Source organism: Argentina silus (genome assembly GCF_951799395.1).
Source record: "Argentina silus genome assembly, chromosome: 11".
Lineage (NCBI taxonomy): Eukaryota > Metazoa > Chordata > Actinopteri > Argentiniformes > Argentinidae > Argentina > Argentina silus.
This window is the reverse complement of record NC_139665.1, coordinates 9,130,938-9,155,389: the sequence shown is the minus strand read 5'-3', so window position 1 is coordinate 9,155,389 and position 24,452 is coordinate 9,130,938. Positions and strand designations below refer to the sequence as shown.

Below are 24,452 nucleotides of genomic sequence, written 5' to 3'. Positions count from 1 at the left end.
TAATTCCATATACTCCTGCTACAGTTTATTCATGAAGGGTCCTCACAATAACCACACACGGTGTTTGGATAAACGACCACTTTTTGATGTTTGATGTGGTCTTCAGCATAAAAACCATATTGGAAAGACAAAACATTTCGTCCAGATATCCTACTGAAGACCCGTGAACGCTCGTGGATCGTGGATCCCTGTTGCAGAAGCTGATGACTTTCATAGGAAACAGTAGTATCTCATTATCATGACCCAAAAAAAAAAAAAAAAAAAAAACGGAGGTCAAAAGGTAAAGGCTACAGAGTCTGCACAACAACAACAACAGCAGCATTGAGGCCTGGAGGGCGGCCCAGTGGGCCCTGACAGTGTTCTGGGCCCAGACGGGTCTCGGGTTGCGGCCGGTCGAACGACAGCCAAGGAGCCCCGTGATGATGATTTAATTATGAAACTCCTTAATGCCGAGGAGGAGGGTTCGGTTACGGGCCGATTGGGTTGGTTTACCGTCCCCGACGACTGTGTGTCGACGTTCCAACATCCAATAACCCTCCTCGACACACACGCACGCACGCACACACACACACACACACACACACGTAAGACAGCTGGTGAGTGAGAGGTGGGTTAGTCAGTGTACGTCACACAGGCCAGTTTGTTTACGACAGGCCAGATAGCAGGTATAAAGGATAGCTACCGTCTCACCTGTCATTGAGTCTTTGAGAACGCAAACAGACACACACAGACGCACACAGACACACACAGACACACACAGACACACACAGACACACACACACACACGACAGAGCAGGGTGTGATTAATGCATGTAAGATTGGGGGGATCGTGTTTCTCCCCGGCCAGACACCTCTAAACTGACCCGGTCCGGGACGTTAATTAATGACACCTCTTAATGTCTCGTCTGGTATCCACCCAGATTTAGGACCAACATTCGTACTGTGGGGCCTAGCCTTTCTATAGATACATATGACTCTGTGAGCCCAGAGTCATATGTTCAGTGCCATACATGGATGTACTGTACTGTACTGTCTCGGGTTTGGGTTACTGTCAGGGAATCGTGACAGGTGGCTTCGTGGACAATGTTACAGCTTCTGGCGCTCTTTCAGGCGACCGCACGTAAGCTGTGAGAGGTTCTTTGTCAGAAACGTCGAGACGTTAGCGAAACAATTCCATCGGTCGGTACTCCCCTGAGTCGGTACTCCTCTTCCGCCGTAGACTGAAGACCCATCACTTCAGGCTACATCTTAACGGTCCCTCCTAAAGACGTCTTCACCCCCACACTACCCACTACTATGTACTATGTCACTTATTGTCTTGTCTCACTTATCTTGCACTATGTCACTTATTGTCTTGTACTACCTCTTTGCACGACTGCATATTTGTATTATTCAAATTATTCTTGCTTGCTACCCCCTTCACCGGGTGGAGCTAGCCATCCTCTTATTCCTGTGAGTAACCTTGCTCGTTCACCTAGCCTGTCACTGGGGAAGCTAGCTTGGCTAGCTAGCTAGCTAGCTTCTCTCACGTGAGTTGAGTTCTTCCTTCCCTCTCGGGTCACAATGGGTCCCCTGACACTCCGCCGAGTGTGCTGCCACTCCGTGGGTGTTTACGCACGATGAGGCGGGGTGGCAGACCGCCGTTTCGCGAGTCCACCTCTGCGTTACGCTGGCGATAGGTTGCGCAGCCCGAGGCCAGGAAGAGGAGATTTTCTCATTACTAGTCAAAGTGGAAGGCACTGCCCATCTGGTCCCGACAGAGGAAGCCGAAGTGGGGTTCTATCGCCGCTACTTTGTGTTTTCCAAGATAGATGGAGGGTCACAATGCTCCCCAAATGTGCACACGGTCAGGTTTAGCTTCCCTCAATTCACTGCCACCCACCGCAGAAGACCGGTTGAAACATGCAAGATTACCGCATCATTTCTCACACGGTGTATTTGGCTCCATCTTTAAGTGCGTACCACCTTTCTCTTTCTGAACATAACAGGTCCTTCTGCACCGGTGGAGGCTGGTGGAGGTAAAAATGGGAGGACCGGGCACGTGTTTTGATACCATTCCTCCGGTTTCTACCTCCACCAGCCTCCCCTGCTCTGCACACGAGGCTTCCTCACACCTTTTTAGTTTTGATGATGTCTTAATCTCGCTTTAAGACACAATCAATATTAGTTAAGCATGACTGCTTCTTCTTAATTAAGATGAGACGGAGATGTTCATGGAGACAGGGGCGGAGGACTACCCGTGTTAAACACTGATTGGACTAGTCTGTGGGTGTAGTGCTGTCAGGGAAAGCAATTAAGCACTGTTATGCTAAACTAAACAGGTTTACAACCCTATCGAAACGTCCGGACTTACTAAGGATGGCGGCTCTTTGAGATTGAATAGCTGGTGGTAGGGATAGGATCTCTTTCCTTTGAAATACCTGGAAGTAAAAAGAGGCTATCCTAGTCCAGGGCAACATCAGCCCATTCATCTCCAGTCCAGGTTTTGTAAAAACCATATTTCAATCTAACAGGACACTAAACCTAACCATCCACTCCACCAGATGGGATACATGGATTAAATATACCGTAGCATTAGAGAAATGGTTTCAAGCATGCTTAAGGTAATCAAAACAATGCAATAGTGTCATCCACAACACAGTGTGTGAGTGAAGTGGTAATTCAGGGCTGTGTCCTCAATACAGCCTGCTCTACTCCCCCCCCCCCCCCCCCAGGGCCAAACACAGCAGATGAGTTACAGTGACAGGCCTCTGTAACTAGGGGGGTGGGGGCAAGGTTACACAGCCACGCCCCCACCCCCGCTTCCCCCTAATCTGACCCCAGTAAACGTGCCCCATTGCCTGGATCTTATTTACACTCCAGGCCCTGGTGTAATAACAGCCCTGCCATGCACTATTCATAGGCCTCTCTCTGTTTCTCCGTCTGTGTGCAAAGCGGCCATGATGGGGTACAGGAGAGTGAGGCCGTGCTGGGGTCAGGGCCGCGGGGTTGATTTACAATGCCACAGGGGTGACTGCCTCTCTGTCTCTCTCTCTCTCCCTTTCTCTGTCTCTCTCTCTGTCTGTCTGTCTCTCTCTCTCTCTGTCTCCCTTTCTCTCTCTGTCTGTCTCTCTCTGTCTGTCTCCCTTTCTCTCTCTCTCTCTGTCTCTCTCCCTTTCTGTGTCTGTCTGTCTCTCTCTCTCTCCCTTTCTCTGTCTCTCTCTCTGTCTGTCTCTGTCTCCCTTTCTCTGTCTCTCTCCCTTTCTCTGTCTCTCTCTCTCCCTTTCTGTCTCTCTCTTTCTCCTTTTCTCTCTCTCTCTCTCTCTCTCTCTCTGTCTTTCTCCTTTTCTCTTTCTCTGTCTCTCTCTCTGTCTCTCTCTCTCTAGGGCAGCCATGGGGTAGAGAGTGTGTCTTGGGTCATGGCTAGAGGGTTGGTTTACATTGGCAGGTGGTTTGTTGCCCTCCACCCCAGGCACCTTAACCTGAGATGGCCCAGCCAGGTCACCTGCCACAGACGCACTCTGGGCTACCTGAGGTAGGAGGATACTACTCTGACAGACAGGCTACAAGGCAAGATCAGACAACCTTATAGGTGTTACAGAAAATGCATTATAAAAGCTCTTAAATCAACCCAAGTGTTGAAAGAAATTCCCGGAATATCCCATCCATCACAGACCTAATTGAAATCAATAGACACACCAAAAGAGAACATTCCGCATGACAATGGTTTCAGTTTGCCTGTCACAAGGCACCACTAAGCGAGTTAGAAAGCTGAAGGAAGAAGGGAAAAGGAGAGAGGGACAGAGAAGAAAGAGAAACAAGGAAACAAAAAAAAAAAACAAGAAAAAAAAACAAACACCACACACCTTAAATAAACATCTTTATATTCAACTTCTAAATAGCCAACACATTTCAACCCTGTTTTATAGCCCACGGCAAAACTCATACTGTAGTAACTACCAAACGGGCAGGAATGGACCAGGGCCCCACCTACAATCAATGGGAGAAATCAATAGAGAAAATGGACTGGAGGAAGCCTCTGGGCAGGCTGGTGTTTAAGTGGAGGTTACTGCATCATGTAAATGTGCGTGTCCTAATTGCGTGGATCCATCAGAACGGACGCCTGTCCCCCGAGCTGCTCACTTATTACTGCATCACCCTCGTAGCCCTTGATTTTACAGTTAAAAGAAACATAAGGACCAGCTATTTTCTTCAAAGACCCCACAGATACAAACGGAGGGAGAGAGAGAGAGAGGGAGAGAGAGAGAGAGAGAGAGAGAGAGGGAGAGTGTAATAAAACAGGGTCCTGTGTTGATGGATCACCAGGGAAGTGACTGGGTGACACTGTGGATAGCAGAAGTGCTGTTGCCAACATCCAATTGAGTCTAAATGTCTGTGGGTCATAAACGGGGGTCAAAGGTTAAAAGGTGGAGAGCCTTCAGTGGGGCCATTCACACCAGATAAGCCTCATATAAGACACACCAATAGGGAGAGGAAAAACACACACAATTGCCCCGACATTATAAATTACAGCGGGAGATGTCAATGTGGTTTCTAAAGGAGGAGGTACACGGTGTGTGTGTGTGTGTGTGTGTGTGTGTGTACGTGCGTTTGTGTATGCGTGTGTGTGTATATGTGTATGTTATGCAGGTGTGTGTATGCGTGTGTATGTTACACGCATCCGTGTGTGTGTGTGTGTGTGTGTGTGTGTGTGTGTGTGTGTGTGTGTGTGTAGGGATATGCATAGGTATGCATACATACATGCGTGCATACAGTATGTATGTCATTGGGTTATCAACACTTCATACCTTGACACATAATAACGTCGCCGTAGGAACGCAAAGCCCAACAGAGAAGCCAACCAAATTATTTTTAAAGAAAGCAATTTAAAGTAATACCCCAGGTGCCTTGCTCTGTGGGAGAAAAGAAGAAAAGAAAAAAAAAAACCTCTGTGCATGTTTGACGGTCAAAGTGGTTTGTGTTTTACATGAACCGAAATGTGTTTAGAGTGGAGGTGATGTAGGACACGGGGAACCGGAACTGAGGGTCGGCTGGCGACATGGCTCCATTTCCCTGTGAGGTCACGGCGCCGATGTTGGTACAGATATCCGCGCGTATACACACGTTCCCTAGCCGCGGTACAGCACAACTGGCAGACACGGGTCGGTCGGTCGGTCGGTCTCTCTCTCTCTCTCTCTCTCTCTCTGCTGTGAAATGAAATTGGACTGAACCCCCCCAACCCTCTTTGTTAGAGCCCGGGACAGACATGCAGCCTGTGTACAGTACCAGGGGAGGCTGGTGGAGGTAGACAAATCGGAGGACGGGGGCTCGTTGTAATGCGCGGAAAGGAATAAGGAACGGTATCAAACATCGTGACACATCGCACGTGTGTTTGATACCGTTCCTCATTCGGTTCCATAGATTACAATGAGCCTCCGTCCTCCGATGTCTACCTCCACCAGCCTCCCCAGGTACGGTGCGGTAGGTACTAGGAGTGAGGTCATATCCAGCCAGAGAACCCGATCGATCCGCCCGGGCGTCTTAACATCCCGCTCAACTCATTAGCCGTCCGATTGGATAAGCTCAGCCCTTCACCTTGCAAACGGCAAGACCACGAATCCTTCAACAACAACAACAACAACAACAACAACACTCTCAGATAAACAGGTGCTACAGACGATCAAAGGATTGAACTCATCACGTGGCTTCCTGTATGTCATTCAGGTGGGTAGACATCTCCTCACGGCTGTTAGTTCTGATTTCTTCGGGTTTCACAAAAGTTGAATTTGGGGGTCAAACGAACGTTGTACGACGACGATCGGAGAACACGATATCGCGGAAGAGGAATGTCGCTGGGAAACGCACGACATCGGCAGACGGTGAGGCGAAACGCAGAGCGGCCCGATGCAAACCTCCAAGGTGCTTTGTTTGCATTTTGACAAAAAACAGATACGAGGTATAACAACAGCAAACATGAACAATTGGATCGGAGGAAACTATTTTATCAGCAGTTTTTTTTTGTTTTTTTATTTACTTTTTCTCCCAACCATAAAATATCCGGTCCAAGAAGTGTATGGATTTTTCTGCTGAGCTCAATTGACTGAGAAGTTGTCGGCGTTGCAATATTGGCTTTCCTCTGCCCAGCGGAACCATTTCCTGAGCCGAAAGAATGGCCAGTTGCTTTCTCCTTCCTACTATCAGAGATGGGCTGTTAATGAAACTACCCTGCCGTGATAAAACGGTAAATGGCTGTAAAAAGAAAAAAAAAAAAGAGAAAAAAAAAGAAACAGCCACTAAAAGAATATAAACTGGATTTGCTCCGAATAAAATTTATTGTGACCTCTCGAGAAGGAGACAGACAGACGAGCCTCTCTGTCAAGTCAAGGTCGACCTGAGCAGTGATCAATACTTCAATCTCAATCAAATATCTCAATAACAGTGGAAAAAAGGGGGAAGAGGAGGAGGAGAAGAAGATAAAGGGATGGGACAGAGAGTTAGAAGGGGAATTTGAGTGTAGGCGACCCAATGGTGAGGTCATATGATACGTCAGTCTAGCCGTACAGGGGAAGAGGGGAGGGGAGTTCTCCGTGGAGGCTGCAGCGCAGGTACGGTAACATACTGTACAATGGGGCTATCACTCCTCAACACCTCAACATCCAGATCGATATCACATACGTCTGCAACCTTCACATCACCCCAACAACAACAAAAAAAAGATGGCCTCCAACACTAACCCGCCTAACAGATGTCAGAGAGAGTGTCTTCAGAGATGACAGAGATAGAAAGAGAGAGAGAGAGAGAGAGAGAGAGAGGGGGGGGGGGCATACTGAAGAGCTGAGAATGTACTTTGTCAAATAATAACATTGAGTGTGACAGGAAGGGAGTGTACACAGCACAGTGATAGAAACAAAAGGGAAACAGTGTAAGATTTGGTGATGATAAAGATGAAGGCCTAATCAGTTCAGTGATGTCTCAGACAGTATCACGAGAGGATTCCTCCAGCCATTGTACTGTGATGACGGGTCTCTTCTCAAGAGACAGACAGAAGTATTTTGGTAATCGAGTAATCTGTCGATTATTCTGATGATTAATCCAGTCATCGGTTTGAAAACAAAAATAATTTGCTAAAACACTGCTTTTATATATATATATAGCTAGCCTTTGCAGCTTATTAACCATGGACATATGTCTATGATTAGAACCATTTTTCCTTCCTGTTTTTCCTATCTAAAAAAAAATGTTGCCAGTTTAGAAAAAAATGTTTAAAAAGTGTCATTTTCATTTTACCGTATAAAAACTTACCAGCAAAAAAAATAAATAAATAAATAAATAAATAGAATACTTGAGGCAGAGAATTCTTTGTAATAACATTCAAGTTATTACTCAAGCATTCAAGTTATTTGATGAATAGTTTCAGCCCTACTCCGCAGACACGGTGGTGCATGTTCCAACAAGTGAGTTAACTACACAACGCTTCAACCCATCAGGTCTTCATGAGGTCTCAACATCAACACCACGCTCTCCTGTTGTTGTGTCCCAAAAAACACATCCCCCCCCTTTTCTCACTGTTGAGCCGAGCCATAACTTTACTTTACTGTGCTGGTCCTCATCACACACCCACCACAGCAGGTAAGGCTGGTCTGGAAAGCAGGACAACAGTGTGGTAGGGAACACTGTCCAGTTGTGTATAAAGGACAGTAAAAACATCTGACACACAAACACTCACTTGTACACTGTCCCTCCGTTCCCGTGGCCGAGCTGCTCCTGGTACTGGATGTCCTGGGCATTTATCTACAGAAAAACACACACACACACACACACATATATACATGATATACTGTAACACACAAACGCTCACAAACAATATAACACACACACACACACACATCACTACAGAGACACAGACATACAGTACCAGTCAAAAGCTTGGACACACCTTGCCAAGAGTGTGCAAAGCTGTCATCAAAGCAAAAGGTGGCTACTTTGAAGAATCTAAAATATAAACCATATTCTGGTTTGTTGAACACTTGTTTGTTTACTACATAATTCCATATGTGTTCCTTCATAGTTTTGATGTCTTCAATATTAATCTACAATGTAGAAAATAATAAAAAATAAAGAAAAACCGTTGAATGAGAAGGTGTGTCCAAACTTTTGACTGGTACTGTACATATGACAGAAACTCAGATATGATAACAGGAGATGGAAAGGTGAAGGAAAGGTGGAGAGATGAAGGAGGGAGAGAGAAAGATACAGTAGAGAGAGAGAGAGAGAGAGAGAGAGAGATGTTACTGGAGGCCATAAACAAAAAGACAGGCGTTCAGGTCATTCCAAGTTCAAGCGGAGGAGAGAAAGAGTAGAAGGATAGAGGGAGACAGAGATGGAGAGAGAGAGAGAGAGAGAGAGAGAGAGAGAGAGAGAGAGAGAGAGAGAGAGAGAGAGAAGAGAGAGAGAGAGAGAGAGAGGGAGAGAAAGAGAGAGCGAGAGAAAGAGCGAGAGAAGAGATCAATACAACATTTGCTGTCCAATTTATAAAAGGACAATGGGGCGGAGGGGGGGATTGATGGAGAGTTTAATGACGCTGTGTTTGCCGTCGCTGTTCCATTCCGCTTTGATAAAAGGTGTCAGAAGGGGGTAATATAATGTGGCCCTGCATGACACAGGGGAGGCTGGGGAAAAGTTACCTTGTGTCAGAGTGATGGGAGCAGGATGTGTGTGTGTGTGTGTGTGAGAGAGAGAGAGAGTGGGTGAGACTCATGGCCAAACATCCCACACAGGCACGTGTGAACACACGCATAAACACCTACATGTACACACGCATGCATGTGCACACACGCGCGCGCACACACACACACACACACACACACACCAAAGTGACTCATGGCCCATGGCCCAAATCAGTCCAATTACTTCCATATAATAATTCTCTGAATAGGACTAAAACTGAACCTCAAATGTTGCTAAAAACACACCCATCAATGCTGCTATCCTTCAAGATGAAATGACTGCAGGGAAGGTAACGCTCAGTGTTTAACAATGTTCTGGTGGAGGAGTATACAGGCTCAGTAAAAACCTCTCTGTATGAAGTCTGGCCTAATAAACACACATCAATACCTACCTCTCCAAACCCTTGCTTTTTTACACAGGGCTGACAGTTACCAGATACATATGTCTACCGTGTAAACTGTTTAGATAGATATACTTGTGGGAAGGGGTTGGGGTCTGGTTTGGGGATGGGGTACAGGGCTGATGCTGGGGTACAGGGCTGGATGACTGTGGTTAGGACTGGGGTACAGGGCTGCATGACTGTGGTTAGGACTGGGGTACAGGGCTGCATGACTGTGGTTAGGACTGGGGTACAGGGCTGCATGACTGTGGTTAGGACTGGGGTACAGGGCTGCATGACTGTGGTTAGGACTGGGGTATCGGTCCGGGACTGAGGCCAGGGTTAGGGGGCCGGGGGCAGAGGGCAGGGGGCAGGGGGCAGGGGCTGACCCCGAGGACTGAGGCCTGTCGATAGGCTGAATGTGTGCCCAGCTGGTTGTGCTCTGGCTGATATGAAGTCAAGGCATTGCTGTCGAGGCTGATTCTGGCCAGAGAGGGAGAGGCTACACTGGAGGTTAAACATGCCTTCCCCAACACCCCCCAATTCATCCCCATTGATTGGGTCACATGGCAGCGGTAGGGGGGGAGCTTGTCAGGTGACAGAGAAAGAGGAATAGAGAGGGGGTAGAGGGGGGAGGAGGGAAAGAGAGGGGGATGGGGGGGGGGGTAGAGGGGGATAGGGGGAGGGACTACAGCTCTATTAGTGTAGCTTGTTACAGGTGACACCAGGGAAGTGGTTGGCCTAATTGTCTCCCTAACACTGTGTGTGCGCGTGTGTGTGTGCGTGTGTGTGTGTGTGTGCGCGCGCTCGTGCGTATGTGTGTGGTGAGAGGGTTAAGTGAACAGTGCTCCAGCAGAAATCAATGTGGATCCAGTCACTAGTGAGGATGTGTCATGTCACAGTCGATAGGAGCTAATAGGCCATTGGAGCAGAGGGGGGGACAGTGGGGACGAGTGGGGGGACATCTGCCTCCCTCTCAAGGCCACAGAGAAACTAGTGGATCTCTTCTCAAAGGCCATTGTATTGGCCCTGATTCGCATGAACATCTACTGTAGGAGAGCACTGGTCTATGATCCATTTGAAGCTCTTTTGTTTCTTTGCTTTTCTCATCATTCAAGGCAGCATCACATAAGGATTCCCACACATGCAGAGATCACGGTAGGTCCCCTACCTGGCCGTTGGTCAAGATCTTCTTCAGCTCAGCAGAAGACTTCTTTAGGCTGAGAGAGAGAGAGGGGAAAAAGAGACAAAATACTGTGTCAGGTCTCCGTCAAATGTACTGTAGGACACAGCAAAGCAAGGCTTGAAAAGGGAATGTGCCGTTTATATATGTTTATATATACAGTATGAGTTTCTATATTGAGTTTGTTATGTGGTTCTTCTTCTTGAAACACCAGAGAACACTAGCTAACAGCAAGGGCGTTCAGTGGCGTAGCACACTAAGGCGCATACCATATCATCGCAAGGTCCCTGGTTCGATTCCGGCCATCGACATATCCTGCCTGTCATCCCTCCTCTCTCTCATCCATCCTTCCTGTCAATCTCTACTATCTCTATCCCAATAAAGCAGAAATGCCCTAAAATATATTTAAAAAACAACAACAAAAAACCCCACTATACAGCATATCTATCTCTTAGTCCATCCATCCATCCATCCATCCCTAACCAGGCCGTGTCGCCTCCCTCCCACCCCCAGACTCCTCACCTATTGTTGGGCATGGTTTCAGCAGCGGCTGGGGCACAGTCGTTGGGCCTTGTGTTCACCTGTGAGCCAATCAGAGGCAAGACAATCAGCGACCAAGGCCAATAGACAGCCGTGGCCTCCCTAATCAACCCTAGTGACTCACCACCACATCTCTCAGCCCTGCACACAGCACAGGTTAATATGCTTTGGTAAGAGGGAGAAAGAGCAGGAGAGAGGGGGGGGAGAGAGAGAGAGAGAGAGAGATGCAGTATAAGGGGTTCTATTAGTAATTATATTTTCGCCCAGAAGAAATCCACTGAGCACCTCCTTGGACAAAAAGTCCAATCTTTTTGGAAAACATTGAAAAGAAGAAAGAAAGAAAAAAAAAAAAAAGAAAATCCACACACTCAAGTTGTTTTTCTTTTTCATTCTTTCCAGATGTGCTTGGGTATGAGTGTTTATACCAAAGGCCTTACACCTTTATTCAACCCAGAGGGAACAAAGAGAAACACAAGGAGAGACTCAGCCGGGGGGGGCTATAAATAACTAGTTTAATTGAGGTCCACAGGTCGTTGTGTTGGGTTCACTAAGACAGGGGATTCTCTCCTTAATTAGTGCCCAAGGAAGACCTCGTTTTAATGCATACCACTAGGTTGCCAATTAATTTTAGATTAAAAACAAGCGAAGGGGAGAAAGATTACCAAAGGCTTTGAACATCATCTCTGGTAACAAACATTTGACCTTATAAAAAAAAAAAAAAAGATTCAGAGTGTTCTGACGTTTATCACAAGTAAACACCCTTGGTGGACGTTGTTCAATAAAGTCATGATGATTCCCTGTACTTGGAAACGCTGGGATTGAAATGGGAGTGTGGTGTGGGAGAATTGTGCATGGCTTAAACATAGGAGAAGGCTGTCAGCTGAGTTTAGCCGATTGTAATTAGCTCTCAATAGCTAATGGCTAACATATGCCTGAACAGAAAGTGGGAGTGTCTAGGTTTGACGTTCCTGAATAGGACGAGTAATGACGATTTCATGCTCTGGTGCAAATGTGTCCTCTACAGTGACGCTTGACTTGGTTTGGTCTAACCCTGATCATGCACGCACACACAGCCAGACACACACACACACACACACACACACACACACTTCAGTGATGCTTGACTTAGATTGATCTAACACTAGTCTTCTTCCAATCAGATGTGTTAAATGAGCGGACCATGATGCTTTGGGGCACAGATTAGGGTATAATACCCAACTCTTCCACCGTAACCAAATGAGTACTGGGAGCTGGGAGAGGAGAGAGGAGAGGAAGACAGGGGGAGAGAGAGAGAGAGAGAGAGAGAGAGAGAACTACAACCACTCATCTACATATATAAATATGAAAGAGGGAGCGGGAGGAGAAGAGGAGAGAGGGAGAGAGGGAGAGAGAGGGAGAGAGCCCTGACTTCAATTGACATTTCAATAAGTGGAACACACAGCGTTGCCAATTCATTCCTCCAACTTTTGCTGAAACAATTATTGCGGCGATGGGTACCTTCAGGCCATGTATGTTCCTGATCCCCGGGGTCTTGCCGGCTGAAACAGTAATTGACTAAATTGTAGAACACATCACAGGGCCATTTACAAAAATGTGCTGCAAAAAGGAATCGTTTAAAAAACGCGAAATGAGGGTGACTCTGAAATTAGCTGCGGAGAGAAATGATTGAGACGTGACTCTGGAGACCAAGGCAGAGGAGAGAGAGAGAGGGAGGGAGGGGGGGGGGGAATTAGGAAACTAGGAAACATTCTTTTTTTCGGGGAGAGAGAGAGGCGTTTCTAAATGGGAGGCTGCTCCGGGGTGTGTCTGGGGCAGGGCAGCCGTTGGTATTTCTGCTGGGAGGTTTAAACACCGGCCATGCACATGTAGACACACATGAGGAGGTGGATGGACCGCTCAACGCTCAGACGGGAGGGAAATGGGGGGGGGGCTCCCGGATATAGTACGGTGTACACAAACGGGTGTGAGGAAGAGGAGGAGGAGGAGGAGGAGGAGGAGGGGGGGGGGAGGACTGTCAGGATCTAGATAGCCCACATAGTCCTTTCCGAGACAGGGATTACACTAGGATAGCACACATCTTGAAAACAAACAGTTTAATGGGTTAAAAACATCTTAGCAGTTACATTTGACTTCCTGGACACACGCACACGCACACACGCGCACACACACGCGCACACACACACACACACACACAAATGCAACACCGTGCAGTATGTTAAAGTATGTTAAAGGCTCTGCCAGCGGTGATAGATTGCTCTGCGGCGGCTGTGTTGATTTTGGGTCAGCCGTGGCCCACCGCTGTTCCTCTCTTTCCTCCACCGAGCGCAATCTCACAGCTCAACAGCCAATACCACTCCTCATCAATAAACTGAAATCACTGAGCTTCCAAACTAAGCTTCCAAACTAAGCTCCCACGCGTGCGGAAACACGCGCACGCACGCACGCACGCACGTACGCACGTACGCACGCACGCAGAGAACATACCTCGAGGGAATATCTGCAGAGGCTCAGGCAGCAGTCCATTCATGCGTTGCTCGTTGACTGTATTGCAGTACTGAAGAGAAAGAGAAAAGAAAGAGAGAAAGAGAGAGAGAGAAAGAAAGAGAAAGAGAGAGAAAGAGAGGGAGGGAGAGAGAGAGAGAAAGAGAAAGAGAGAGAAAGAGAGGGAGGGAGAGAGAGAGAGAGAGAGGTTACACTTCATTTGTAGATTCTAAGTGTTAACATTAATAACAATGTTATTGGGGGGGGGGGGGGGGGGGGCAAGGTTGGCTTTGAGGTTAGGGGAGGCTAGCCAGTAACCACAAGGTCACTGGTTCAATCCCCGGATGTGAGCCAGTGATTGGAGGGTTGCCGAAGCCCCATCTCACTGGCCAGCTATAAACACGATTTATAACACGGACAAAAGAAACCACTGGATAAAGACCTCCTACGTGGTACAGTAACACTGCGAAATTACCCCGTTAGCTACTTCTTCAACCCTTATGAGTGCCTTAGAAGTATTCCCCATAGTAAAGTGCTACCTTGTCTTGTCTTGGTCTCTCTTGAAAAAGACATGTTATCTCAATGGGACGAACCGAGATGAATAAACGTTTAATAAAGTGGTAGAAGGAAAGGTCATTAATTACACCTCATATGAAACAGCCTTAACCCAGCCTGCTCATCATATTACCAGACAAGGTTACAGGAAAAGTGATTTTATTGGCTTAGAAAGAACGACTCCAGGTTCGCACAAATGCTTAAACAAATCTGGAACCGTCGACAGAATACAAGACGTCGTGTGCGGTGAGTAAAACGTTGAAGACGAGACTTAAAATCGCGACTGGGAGTTGGAGTTCATGAGGAACCGTTGCTGCGTCACGGTATGGAATGACACCACGACTGTTTGTTTTTAAAAGGTTATCAAATGAAGTTTGTTTATTTACCCTAAAGTGGGTGCATGCTGTGATCAAAGCTGGTCCAGGTGGAGATTATTGCCCTGTGGGCTAGTCTAGAGGAGCTGTAGAATTAACCCCCTACACTCCCAGTAATCACACACACACACGCACACACGCACGCACACGCACACACACACACACACACACACACACACACACACACACACGCACACCCGTGCGAGCGCGCGCACACACACACACGCACACACACACACACACAGCCTTTTGAGACTCCTGCCAAAGGAACATTACAATTGATGTTTCCGTTAACCAAACCATCTGTTATGGTGTGTGTGTGTGTGTGTGTGTGTGTGTGTGTGTGTGTAGCCCCCCCCCCCTCCCTCCCCCCTTTCATTGGAGGCTTGAGACCTTTGTGAATTAACATAGAGACCTTGCCCCTGACCATCATTTCTAACCAGACGCAGATGACACTTTAGCTGTATACTGGCAGGGGGTGGGGGGAAGAGTCAGTGTGTGTGTGTGTGTGTGTGTGTGTGTGTGTGTGTGTGTGTGTATGCGTGGTATGAGGTATGTAGGGCTTGACTCGATAACGCAAGACATTATGGTGATAAAGCTTGTTTTGTGTCCTGCGTCCCCGTCTGCTGATAAAATCTGTTGAAGAGCAGAAGAAAACAGAGCGAGCGAGAGAGAGAGAGAGAGGCTTTCTTTTCACGAGTCGTCCTCTTCCATTGGCTCACACACACACACACACACACACACACACACACACACACACACACACACACACACACACACACACACACACACACACACACACACACACACACACACACACACACACACACACACACACACACACACACACACACCAGCAGCGGGGGAGAAGGGATTTTTTTCCATTGTTACTGTTTATTGGTAACTAACATGCCTTCCAGTTTGTCATCTGAACTGTCCAACGTTTTACCAAAGCACTCTAAAAGTTGCCCGTTTTGTCCCTTCTCTTGATGTGAACCGACCATAGGTCTAAGCGCTGACATTTATTGATTGGTTTGACTGAATCAGATTCTCAATCGTTCGCGGGATTCTTTTTTTTAATTGTATTTTTTTTTATTATTATTCTTTATTATTCATATAATCGAGGAAAACATGAATGGCTGTTTCAAAAATGTATTTACTGTAGACTACTATAGTATCATAAATCAACTGTTTTATGGCTTTATACAAAGACAATTGACTGACAAGCAACACTTTATTTTACGGTGAGGTCTTGTGTTAACGACACGGCCTGTCATCTTCAGAGGTCCTAGGTGGCCTATCGACTTAAGTTACAATTTTATAGGAGGGTCTCCCTTTTTGGATTTAATGCTTACAAAATAACAGCCAAAATAATAGCCTAGAGATAGTGACCTCTCGGTACACACCTACTGCCTATCATGCCAACGTTGGCTTGTCCGGTATTGCCTTGTCCGGTATTGCCTTGAGACATTTTGGTTCTGTTTAATGTTCTGAAAATAAAGAATTTCCTGTTTTTATAAACCCACAAATGAACCCTCTGGTTTCTTTAGGCTCTCGCCCTCAGCAGAAAATGCATTTCAAACTTTACATGACTGTGGGGCGCTTAGTGGCGTAGCACACTAACGCGCTTACCACGTCATCGCAAGGTTCCTGGTTCGATTCCAACCCTCGACCTATCTTGCATGTCGTCCCTCCTCTCTCTCTCTCCCATCCTTCCTGTCAACCTCTACTGTCTCTATCCTAATAAAGCAGAAATGCCCTAAAAACATATTAAAAAAAACAACTAAAAAAACAACTTTACATGACTTAATCTATATTGTGATTATGATCGCTATATAATATGAACAAATATATTGTGATAACATTTTTGGCCATATCGCCATGTCCTAGTAGGAGGGCCCATATTTGGACTTTTCTTCTGCTCCGCCGTAGAGTGGAGACCTACAGACCCATCATGGAGGAGCGATATATATATATATATATATATATATACACACCACACAAGCTCCCTTTCCGTCCGCATTTCCCCCTGTGAAGTAAGCTAGCGTCTTTCAACGGAACGTAAAAGTGAAGTAGGAGGACAAAAAAAAAAGAGGAAAAGCAGCAGCTCGCTTGGTTGGGCCGAACTAATCTATCGACGCAAACTGAGACGCAGGACGGAAATGTAGATGTGCTCGTCGGAGAAGCGGACCAGCTTGGATTGGGAGAGGATCGGGGTGGCTACCCCAGTAGCACAGCTGTTATTAAAAGCCCTATTTATCACTGTCAGCCCCTCCTCAGGTCCACGGCTCTGGCCCTGCGGCGTTGTCACCAGGCCGCGCGCACACACACACACGCACGCACGCACACACACACACGCACACGCACGCACACACACGCACACGCACACCTTAATATTCTACTCCGCTAGTTTATTGATTAAGGCAGCAATTACTGCCTAATCTGTAAAAGGTGTATTAAAAGACATTCCCCTTTGTTGGCCAATAACTAACCAGCTTCGGATCCCAAATACCATCGCTCAGCCTGGGGGGACAGAGGGAAAAGAGAGGAGAGAGGCGCGTACACACACACACACACACACACAGATGCATGCACGCACGCACGCACACACATACACACACACACACACACACACACACACAGATGCATGCACGCGCGCACGCACACGCACACACACACACACAGATGAATGCACGCACGCACACACACACACACGCGCATGCACACACGCGCACATACACACGCATGCACGCGCACACGCCCACACACACACACACACACACACACACACACACACCCACCCTGGGCTGCAAGAGGCTCATCATCATTAGCAGACTGAGGGGAGAACAGGATTGCTGCGTGCTCGCTTCACAATTAGGCCCTGCTCCCTCCAGGGGGACGGGGGTGCGGGGGGAACGAGGCCACGTGCTTTTCCTCTGACACGGGTCAGTCCAGAACTTTCAACAGAGGCTTCCAGTCTTTCAATTGCCGAGCGATGATTAGAACAGAAGAGAAGACTCATTGTGGGTCTCAAAGGGATGTGTTTTTTCTACTTATTTGGTTTTCAACAGTCATTTTGACCGGTCTGAAGAGCAGGGTTGAGGATGACACACTCGAATGGAATGCTGCTAGCTTACCGCTAGTTCAGACCTGACAGTTAAAAAACAATAATCCATGGACAATAATCAATAATCCATGGACATAGCCGGTATTGTTGCCTGTCAAGAGGAGAGAGGACTCTGCATCGCCGATAACAATTAAAAGGGCAGGTTCTGTCCCTACCACCTTTAAACTGTCACACACACCCATGCCAGGGGAGGTGTGTGTGAACAGAAGGACACCGGGAGTGGGAAGACAATCGCAAAAAATAAGATGAATGAATTTTGATCATATCTACGATGAAGGGATTCAAACATGCCCTTATGATATTACTGAATTGCAATTTTTGAAAATCTAAAATCTAAAGCCACTGTATGTAGTTCAGAGTGCACCATCATGTCCTGGGGAAGGATTCCTCCTGAACCCCCACATAGGTTGTGCATGACACACCTACACACACACACACACACACACACACACACACACATATACACACACACACACACATATATACACACACACACACACACACACACACACACACACACACACACACACACACACACACACACACACACACACACACACACACACACACACACACACACCTACACACAGGGGAGCCTAATGAATTGCCCCCTTACCCACCTCACACATTGGCCTTTATTAATTCCTATTAATTTCACATAATGGCTGTCCACTCATCCGGAATTAACGACAGCCAGGCTAAAAAAAAACCTCCTGACCGATCCGGCAGCACAGCAAACTAAAGCACAGATGCCCATATGCCTGAATGTGATGATTGCTGAAATGCATAACCCTTGCGCACGGTAAGACTCCCCAGGAAGCCTGCTGGTGTCTATTATTATACCTGGATTACAATTTTCCCTGGTAATCAGCAGCTTGTCGCAGAAACGTTTGTCCCGAGAGGAGAGGGAAAACCGTTCTGGGGCGCTCTGGACTCTCTGGGCTCAGAGAGATTGGAGTTGGTTGGACGGGATCGGAAAACCGTGTGAAGGAAGCAGTGTGTGTTTGTCCGGAGTTGGAGAGAGGGGGTGGATGGTGTCACACCAAAAGCTACTATTTAGTCAATGCGGATGTTGTTAAACGTAGGCCCTGTGTAAGAGTCAAACAGAAAATATAGGATACCGTGTGGTTCTTTTTCGCGTTGGGCTAGATTTTCCCTGTTTCAATGACGGACGTACAGCCTTCTAAAAGCCCTATAGAAACACCATCAGGTGGCTTTTCTTTTCTGAGGTAAACATTGATTCATTTCATTCCATATAGACTCACTGCAATTCAATCCAGTGTCATCTCACAGCCACCTGACAACAAGTAAAGCATCAACATCACCCGTGTCCCGAATGACCTGTCTCATTCACCGATGTGCTGCTGTATGAAACAGGCTTGTTGACTCAAAGCTTACCACTGAAGGACATCATCTAGTGGGTACCGCTGAAAGACGAGACAATCACAGACAAACGGCAAAGGCTGTAGCCATGACAGCTTTAACACAACCTGTGTTAACCTCAATGTATCCGGGGAGATTTAGTCGCTACATGTAGATGCTTGAGAATAGTTCACTTTCAATGTTATTCATTGGTGAACTTGTCACAGTAAAACATGGTAGCGTCGTCTTTATTAATTCCCGTGAGCCAATAAGCTGGGCTGGATCCTTCTGGAACCTAATGCCAGGGTCCAATCAATAGGAAATACAGTGTCGGCATTAGGCACTGGAGGGGGGAGGGGGGGGGGTACACAGCTGTGTCTGTGGCAGGACTTTACCTGAATTTAAATGACACTAGTTCAGGTCCGCAAACAAAAAGGTTTGACTGCACGACCACTTCTAGTTAAAGGAGCTATACATTAAATCTGGCTCTCCTGTGGCCATGAGTCGAAATTGCAATTACAATGAGCTACTTGTTTACAAGTTTTGGAACTAGCCATGGGCGCTAGGTTGTTTCCATCGCAAAATCGACTCTCCGCACTGTAAGAGGTAAGATCCCGACATGTCAAGTGAACAGGGAATAGCACACGTTGGCAGAAATCGGCTCCACCGTCCCTGCACATCTTTCAAGGCCGTTATCTGCTGTAGTACAGTGAAAATGTCATGTGCAGCTCTTTTAACTTATTGCTCACAAAGACAATGGAAAAGCAGCTACACCTTGCCCTCAGGAATGTCCCCAGAATGCTCCTAAACATGCCTCCAGAAAAAAAACATGGCCCCCATCAATCAAAGCAAGGTCAGTATATTTCCTCTTGCCCAAACGCTGCATATGAGGCACGGCAGCCGTCTAAGCCTCTCTCTGATTACTCAGCTTCATTTCACCACCAGAAGCCCTATGCTACCCAATCAGGAGAAAAAAGAAAAGAAAAAAAAAACATCCAAAGAGAATATTAAGCAATAAAGACAGACAGGCAGAAAAGCAGAGGAGATTGAGCCTGTGGCTATAACAGAATCATTGGAAGATGATGGGGGGTAAAAGACATCCCCAGATGAAAGTAGATTTTGAAAAATGCATCCGCCCAGAGGGGCATGCTTTTTAATGGGGCGAAACTTTAAGTACTGAATAATAAATAATAAAAATTGATAGTTCATTTAGCTTTCGACTGTACCTCGTGGTGAAACCCATTACAAGTCATTACTCTTAATGTCCACGATGTGAACAGTAAGTATAGAGGAATATGGCTGTATAATTCAGTGTTGGGATGTGTGTTTTATAAGTGATCAACAAGTAAAAAAAAAAAAAAAAAAGAACCAGGCCAACACATTAAGTGATTACAAAATAATTTCAACGACAGAAACATTTGCAGGTGACCTTCACCTTGCCTAAGATACAATTGACACTAATTTCATTAATATACAGTATGAATGTAGGCCAACTAGGTCAATATGAGGCCAATAGCCCAGCCCCCCCTCCCACCAGCAACCCCCCCTCTCCACCCCCCAGCAAGAGGAACATTGACTCCCAGTATCAGTGTACCCTCCCCCCATACCTCTACTGGCTGCACACTCACGACTTCAATTTAGCTTTTGCACTACTGCTTGTTTGCACATACCATATTTATTATATTGATCTCTAATTATACATCTTACATATGGAACATACCTCAAGACCTATTGTTCTTGTTCAACTGTACATATCATATTGTTATTCATCTCATGTATATTCACTTATTATATTCATTTATTTATACTCACTGTAGTACCGTATACTGTAATACCATGCACTGTCTACAATATCATGTCTTTTGCACGATGCCACTTTTTGCACTGTCTGGTTAGATGCCAAACTACATTTCGTTGTCTCAGTACTTGTACTCTGTGCAATGACAATAAAGTTGAATCTAATCTAATCTAATCTGATATGAATTACTATGAGTTTTTTTTTTTTTTAAGTAATTATTGAAAACCAAGCCATCACCTGCCATTTCAACTCCCGTTCATTGCTCTGGTAAACACCGTTTCAGTCTAAACCTGGTCCAGCCAATACTGGGGGTTGTGGCACTTGCCAAAGGTGACATGTTGCTATGACTACACATATTGGCACAGCAGACATACAGTCTAAATTCAGTTCTTTGTTTAAAAAATAAAAAAATAAAAAAATAAAAAGGGAGGTGGGACAGAAAATAAAAAAATAAAAAATAAAAGTACTGTAGCTACTTGTTATTTCTGCCAATCTGCTCAGCAATGAGAGCATTTTGCCGCTGGGTAAAAAGATCCATAGTAATAGATTTTTAATAGGTTTTCCCCCTGAACAAAAACACTTTGAGCACTCAATGGCACAGTGAAAAAAAATATGTTGCAATTCCTTCCACAATAGTATGGGGTCAGTAATTACATTTCTTTGAAACCATCGGAAGTTTAAGAATTCTTCCATTGACATCATCTACATTCTAATCCGGTGTCATATTGAAATCTTCTGTAACAGTGCAATAGTAACAGGACACAAAGGCTGATCTCAAGTGAAGACATATTTCTGCCATGAAATGATGGAAAAAATGTTGCCTGTATGCAGAGTGATTATGTGAGTTTAACCTTGATCACATACAGGCATTTTTGCATTTTCATTTGACAATTTTTTATTGAAATAGACTAAAATATAATTCTAATGGGATGAAGGCAGAACACAATTGTGACATTGGTTCAGACTGTACAGTAACTTCTCAGCTCTCTCTAACCTACTGTAACCCACGCCACAAGTAGTCCAAGTCATTTAACATGAGAATCAATGGTGAAACAATTCTAACAACCATTGTTAACCATTGTTAACAATGGTTGTCTCTGGGCATTTGTCAAAAATATGTTTGGAGAACTGGAGATCTAATATAGCCATATATATATATATTTGTTTGTAATGACAACCTGATTCACACAGTGTGTAATTGATTCCTATGCAAATCAGAGACCTTATAAAAACAAATATATTAATTCCAAAATTACATTAACTATTATCCTTGCATTAAGATGGTCTCAATTCAACTTACTGAGTGATTTGTTGATTACATTTTTGCATTTTAGCTACTTGTAAGAGTGTCACAGCAAAGGGTCTGAATATTTATGTATATGAGGTATTTCAATTGTAATAAATTTACAGAAATTTCTAAAAACCTGTTTTCGCTTTGTTATTCTGGGGTATTGTGTGTGGATTGATGGCAAATTCTTTTCTTTTAATCAATTTTAAATTGAGTCTATAACACAACAAAAGGTGGAAAAAGTGAAGGGGTCTGAATACTTTCCAAAGGCACTGTATATTTCCTACATTTCCTATAGGGGTTAGTCAAGACGTGGGCCTGGATAACCCCTTTTTTTTTCCACTGGAAATTATAATTATAATTACCACTGGTATATATTTGATACTATGTTACTACTTAGTTTATTGTTCAGTGGCTGACCAGCCAGAGGAGGATGGGCCCCTCTGAGCCTGGTTCCTCTCAAGATTTCTTCCTACCAGGGAGTTTTTCCTTGCCACTGTGTTTGTTGTTTTCTTCCCACTGGGGAGCTTTTCCTTGGCTTGCTTTTTCAGGGTCTATGGTTGGGTGTTACAGTAGATATTGTTTGTATTGTTATGGTTGTAAAAAGTGCTATACAAACACATTTTATTGATTGAATTATGACTAATACCTTCTGGTTATTTCTTGAAATTATCCCATAAAAAAACTCATTATTTCGTGGTAAAAAAATTAACATGTTTTGAGTTTAACAATTAATTTGCAAGTAGGTAATACCTATGAAATGATTCTGTTCCAGCATATTTTAGTCTAAGTAATTTCTGGGTAATTAGGGGCGCTACCAAACCTTGACAGGGCTGGACGAGCAATACTCACGTATGACAACATGGCTTTAAGTTCTTCATCACTTCTCACAGTGATCCTATCCCCAACCTCATCCTCATCTGAAACATAGAGGAAGATATTAGAAATGGGTATGTTGAGAAGGCTGGCAGATGCCCCCATAGAAAGAGATCACTTAGAGGAATAAAGTATTCTAATACCAACCAGCAGCATTCCCTCACAAAATAGGTACAATTCTACTGAGGCACTGGAGGGAGAAGGCAACATGTGATCACCATCACTTATCTTGCACTATGTCACTTATTGTCTTGTCCTACCTCATTGCACTACTGCATATTTGTATTATTTGTATTTGTATGCTGCATTGTCAAGGAACCGAGCCCAAGAATTTTACTCCCTGCACTTGTGTATGAGACGTAACAAATAAACTTGAAACTTGAAAGTAGCCTAGCCTAAGTAAGTAAGTAAGTAGTCTGGCACACTTAGTCCCCAATAACTAAACAAACACACACCAGAAGACTTGAGGAGAGTAGCCACCTTAGTAAATGAGTTCGCCACAGGCTACCCAGATGTGGACATGGTCATTCACATTCGACCCAGATGTGGTGATGCCGGTCACTTACATTCAAACGCAGTGATGGTGGCTTCAGGCATGACATCCCGTATTGCGACCTGAAAAAAGAGTTGTATAAGTCAGATGTTATGTTAGCACCATACCTGGTCTTCATGACATATCATCATAACGTGCTGTCAATCATTCAACACACTGGCAACATCATCAACATCATCATCATCATATCGCACTGACATCCAGCATCAGCCTCCACCTGGCTAGCTATCATAGCTTCATCTGTGTGCTCACCAGCAAGTCATTAAAGCTCAAAAGTGACGGACAGTCCACGGAGGAGTCCATATCCCCGACTGGTGTCTTTATACGGATCACGATTCCCTCGGTGTCCATAGCGCAGAAGTTATTTAAAACAAGTAAAAGCATAACAGACGAATGGACACAATCATAATCTGTTGGCTAGCAGGCTAGCTAGCGAAATCCAACGACACCGTGGCTTGCATCAAAGCATCCCCGGGTGCTAGCGTCAGCTAACAGTTGTACAACTCCACGCGTTAACAACCGGTAAATGTGAGAGCAGGGGAGCAAGCCACCGCACAAGTCGTCGAACCGAGTATCAAGTTGTTATTAGTCATATTTTGACTCACGGCTATATACACATCATTGTGTGTGTGTGTGTGTGTGTGTGTGAGACACTCTTTGGAAATGACAGCTAGCTAGCTGCTATGCAGCATAACACAAAACCAGGAAGTTGTCCGGTTTTCGTAATTGCACCCGGATACATTCATGTGAACCTTCCTGGCTGGAGCAGAGGAAAGGGGTCTGTGGGCTGTACAGAAGGCCTGTACAGAACACTGTGTTTGGCTGTCAGGCAGGGAGGGAATGGATGATTCAACTTGATTGTTAGTCGATTCTGGCTGTGTGCCTGTAGAGCTGCCTAGAAACACACACATACACACACACACATACACACACACACACACACACACACACACACACACACACACACACACACACACACACACACACACACACACACCTCAGTTATTGAAAGTTACATGTTCCATTAAATGTGCCGTCCAATTATATTATAGTATTATCTGCTGCGCCTCTTGAAATGCTTCTCCTGACTAATCAGATGTGATTAGTTTGTATAAACTCAACAATACTCATTCAGTGATTAGCCTAAAAAGAAATGTAAAGAAACATGTTTTAAAGTTGGTAAAACTTTCTAAAACTGAAGTGCCAACCAAGGTATAGGCAAAAGCCTCA

General features: G+C 45.4%; 1 protein-coding gene across 3 annotated transcripts in view; it reads right to left on the bottom strand.

Moving 5' to 3' along the window:
* map2k5 (mitogen-activated protein kinase kinase 5) overlaps window positions 1–23,815 on the bottom strand; it is a 55,869-nt gene extending 32,054 nt beyond the window's left edge. For all 3 annotated transcript variants that reach the window (XM_083681109.1, XM_083681110.1, XM_083681111.1), the window contains exons 1-8: window positions 23,475–23,815; window positions 23,236–23,284; window positions 22,646–22,713; window positions 13,293–13,362; window positions 12,306–12,346; window positions 10,791–10,849; window positions 10,257–10,305; window positions 7,706–7,770 (exon numbers count right to left, since the gene is read on the bottom strand). In XM_083681109.1, coding sequence (XP_083537235.1) covers window positions 7,706–7,770; window positions 10,257–10,305; window positions 10,791–10,849; window positions 12,306–12,346; window positions 13,293–13,362; window positions 22,646–22,713; window positions 23,236–23,284; window positions 23,475–23,606 — 533 coding nt within the window. In that variant the 5' untranslated portion in view covers window positions 23,607–23,815. The remainder of the gene's footprint in view (window positions 1–7,705; window positions 7,771–10,256; window positions 10,306–10,790; window positions 10,850–12,305; window positions 12,347–13,292; window positions 13,363–22,645; window positions 22,714–23,235; window positions 23,285–23,474) is intronic.
* Window positions 23,816–24,452: the final 637 nt, after the last annotated feature.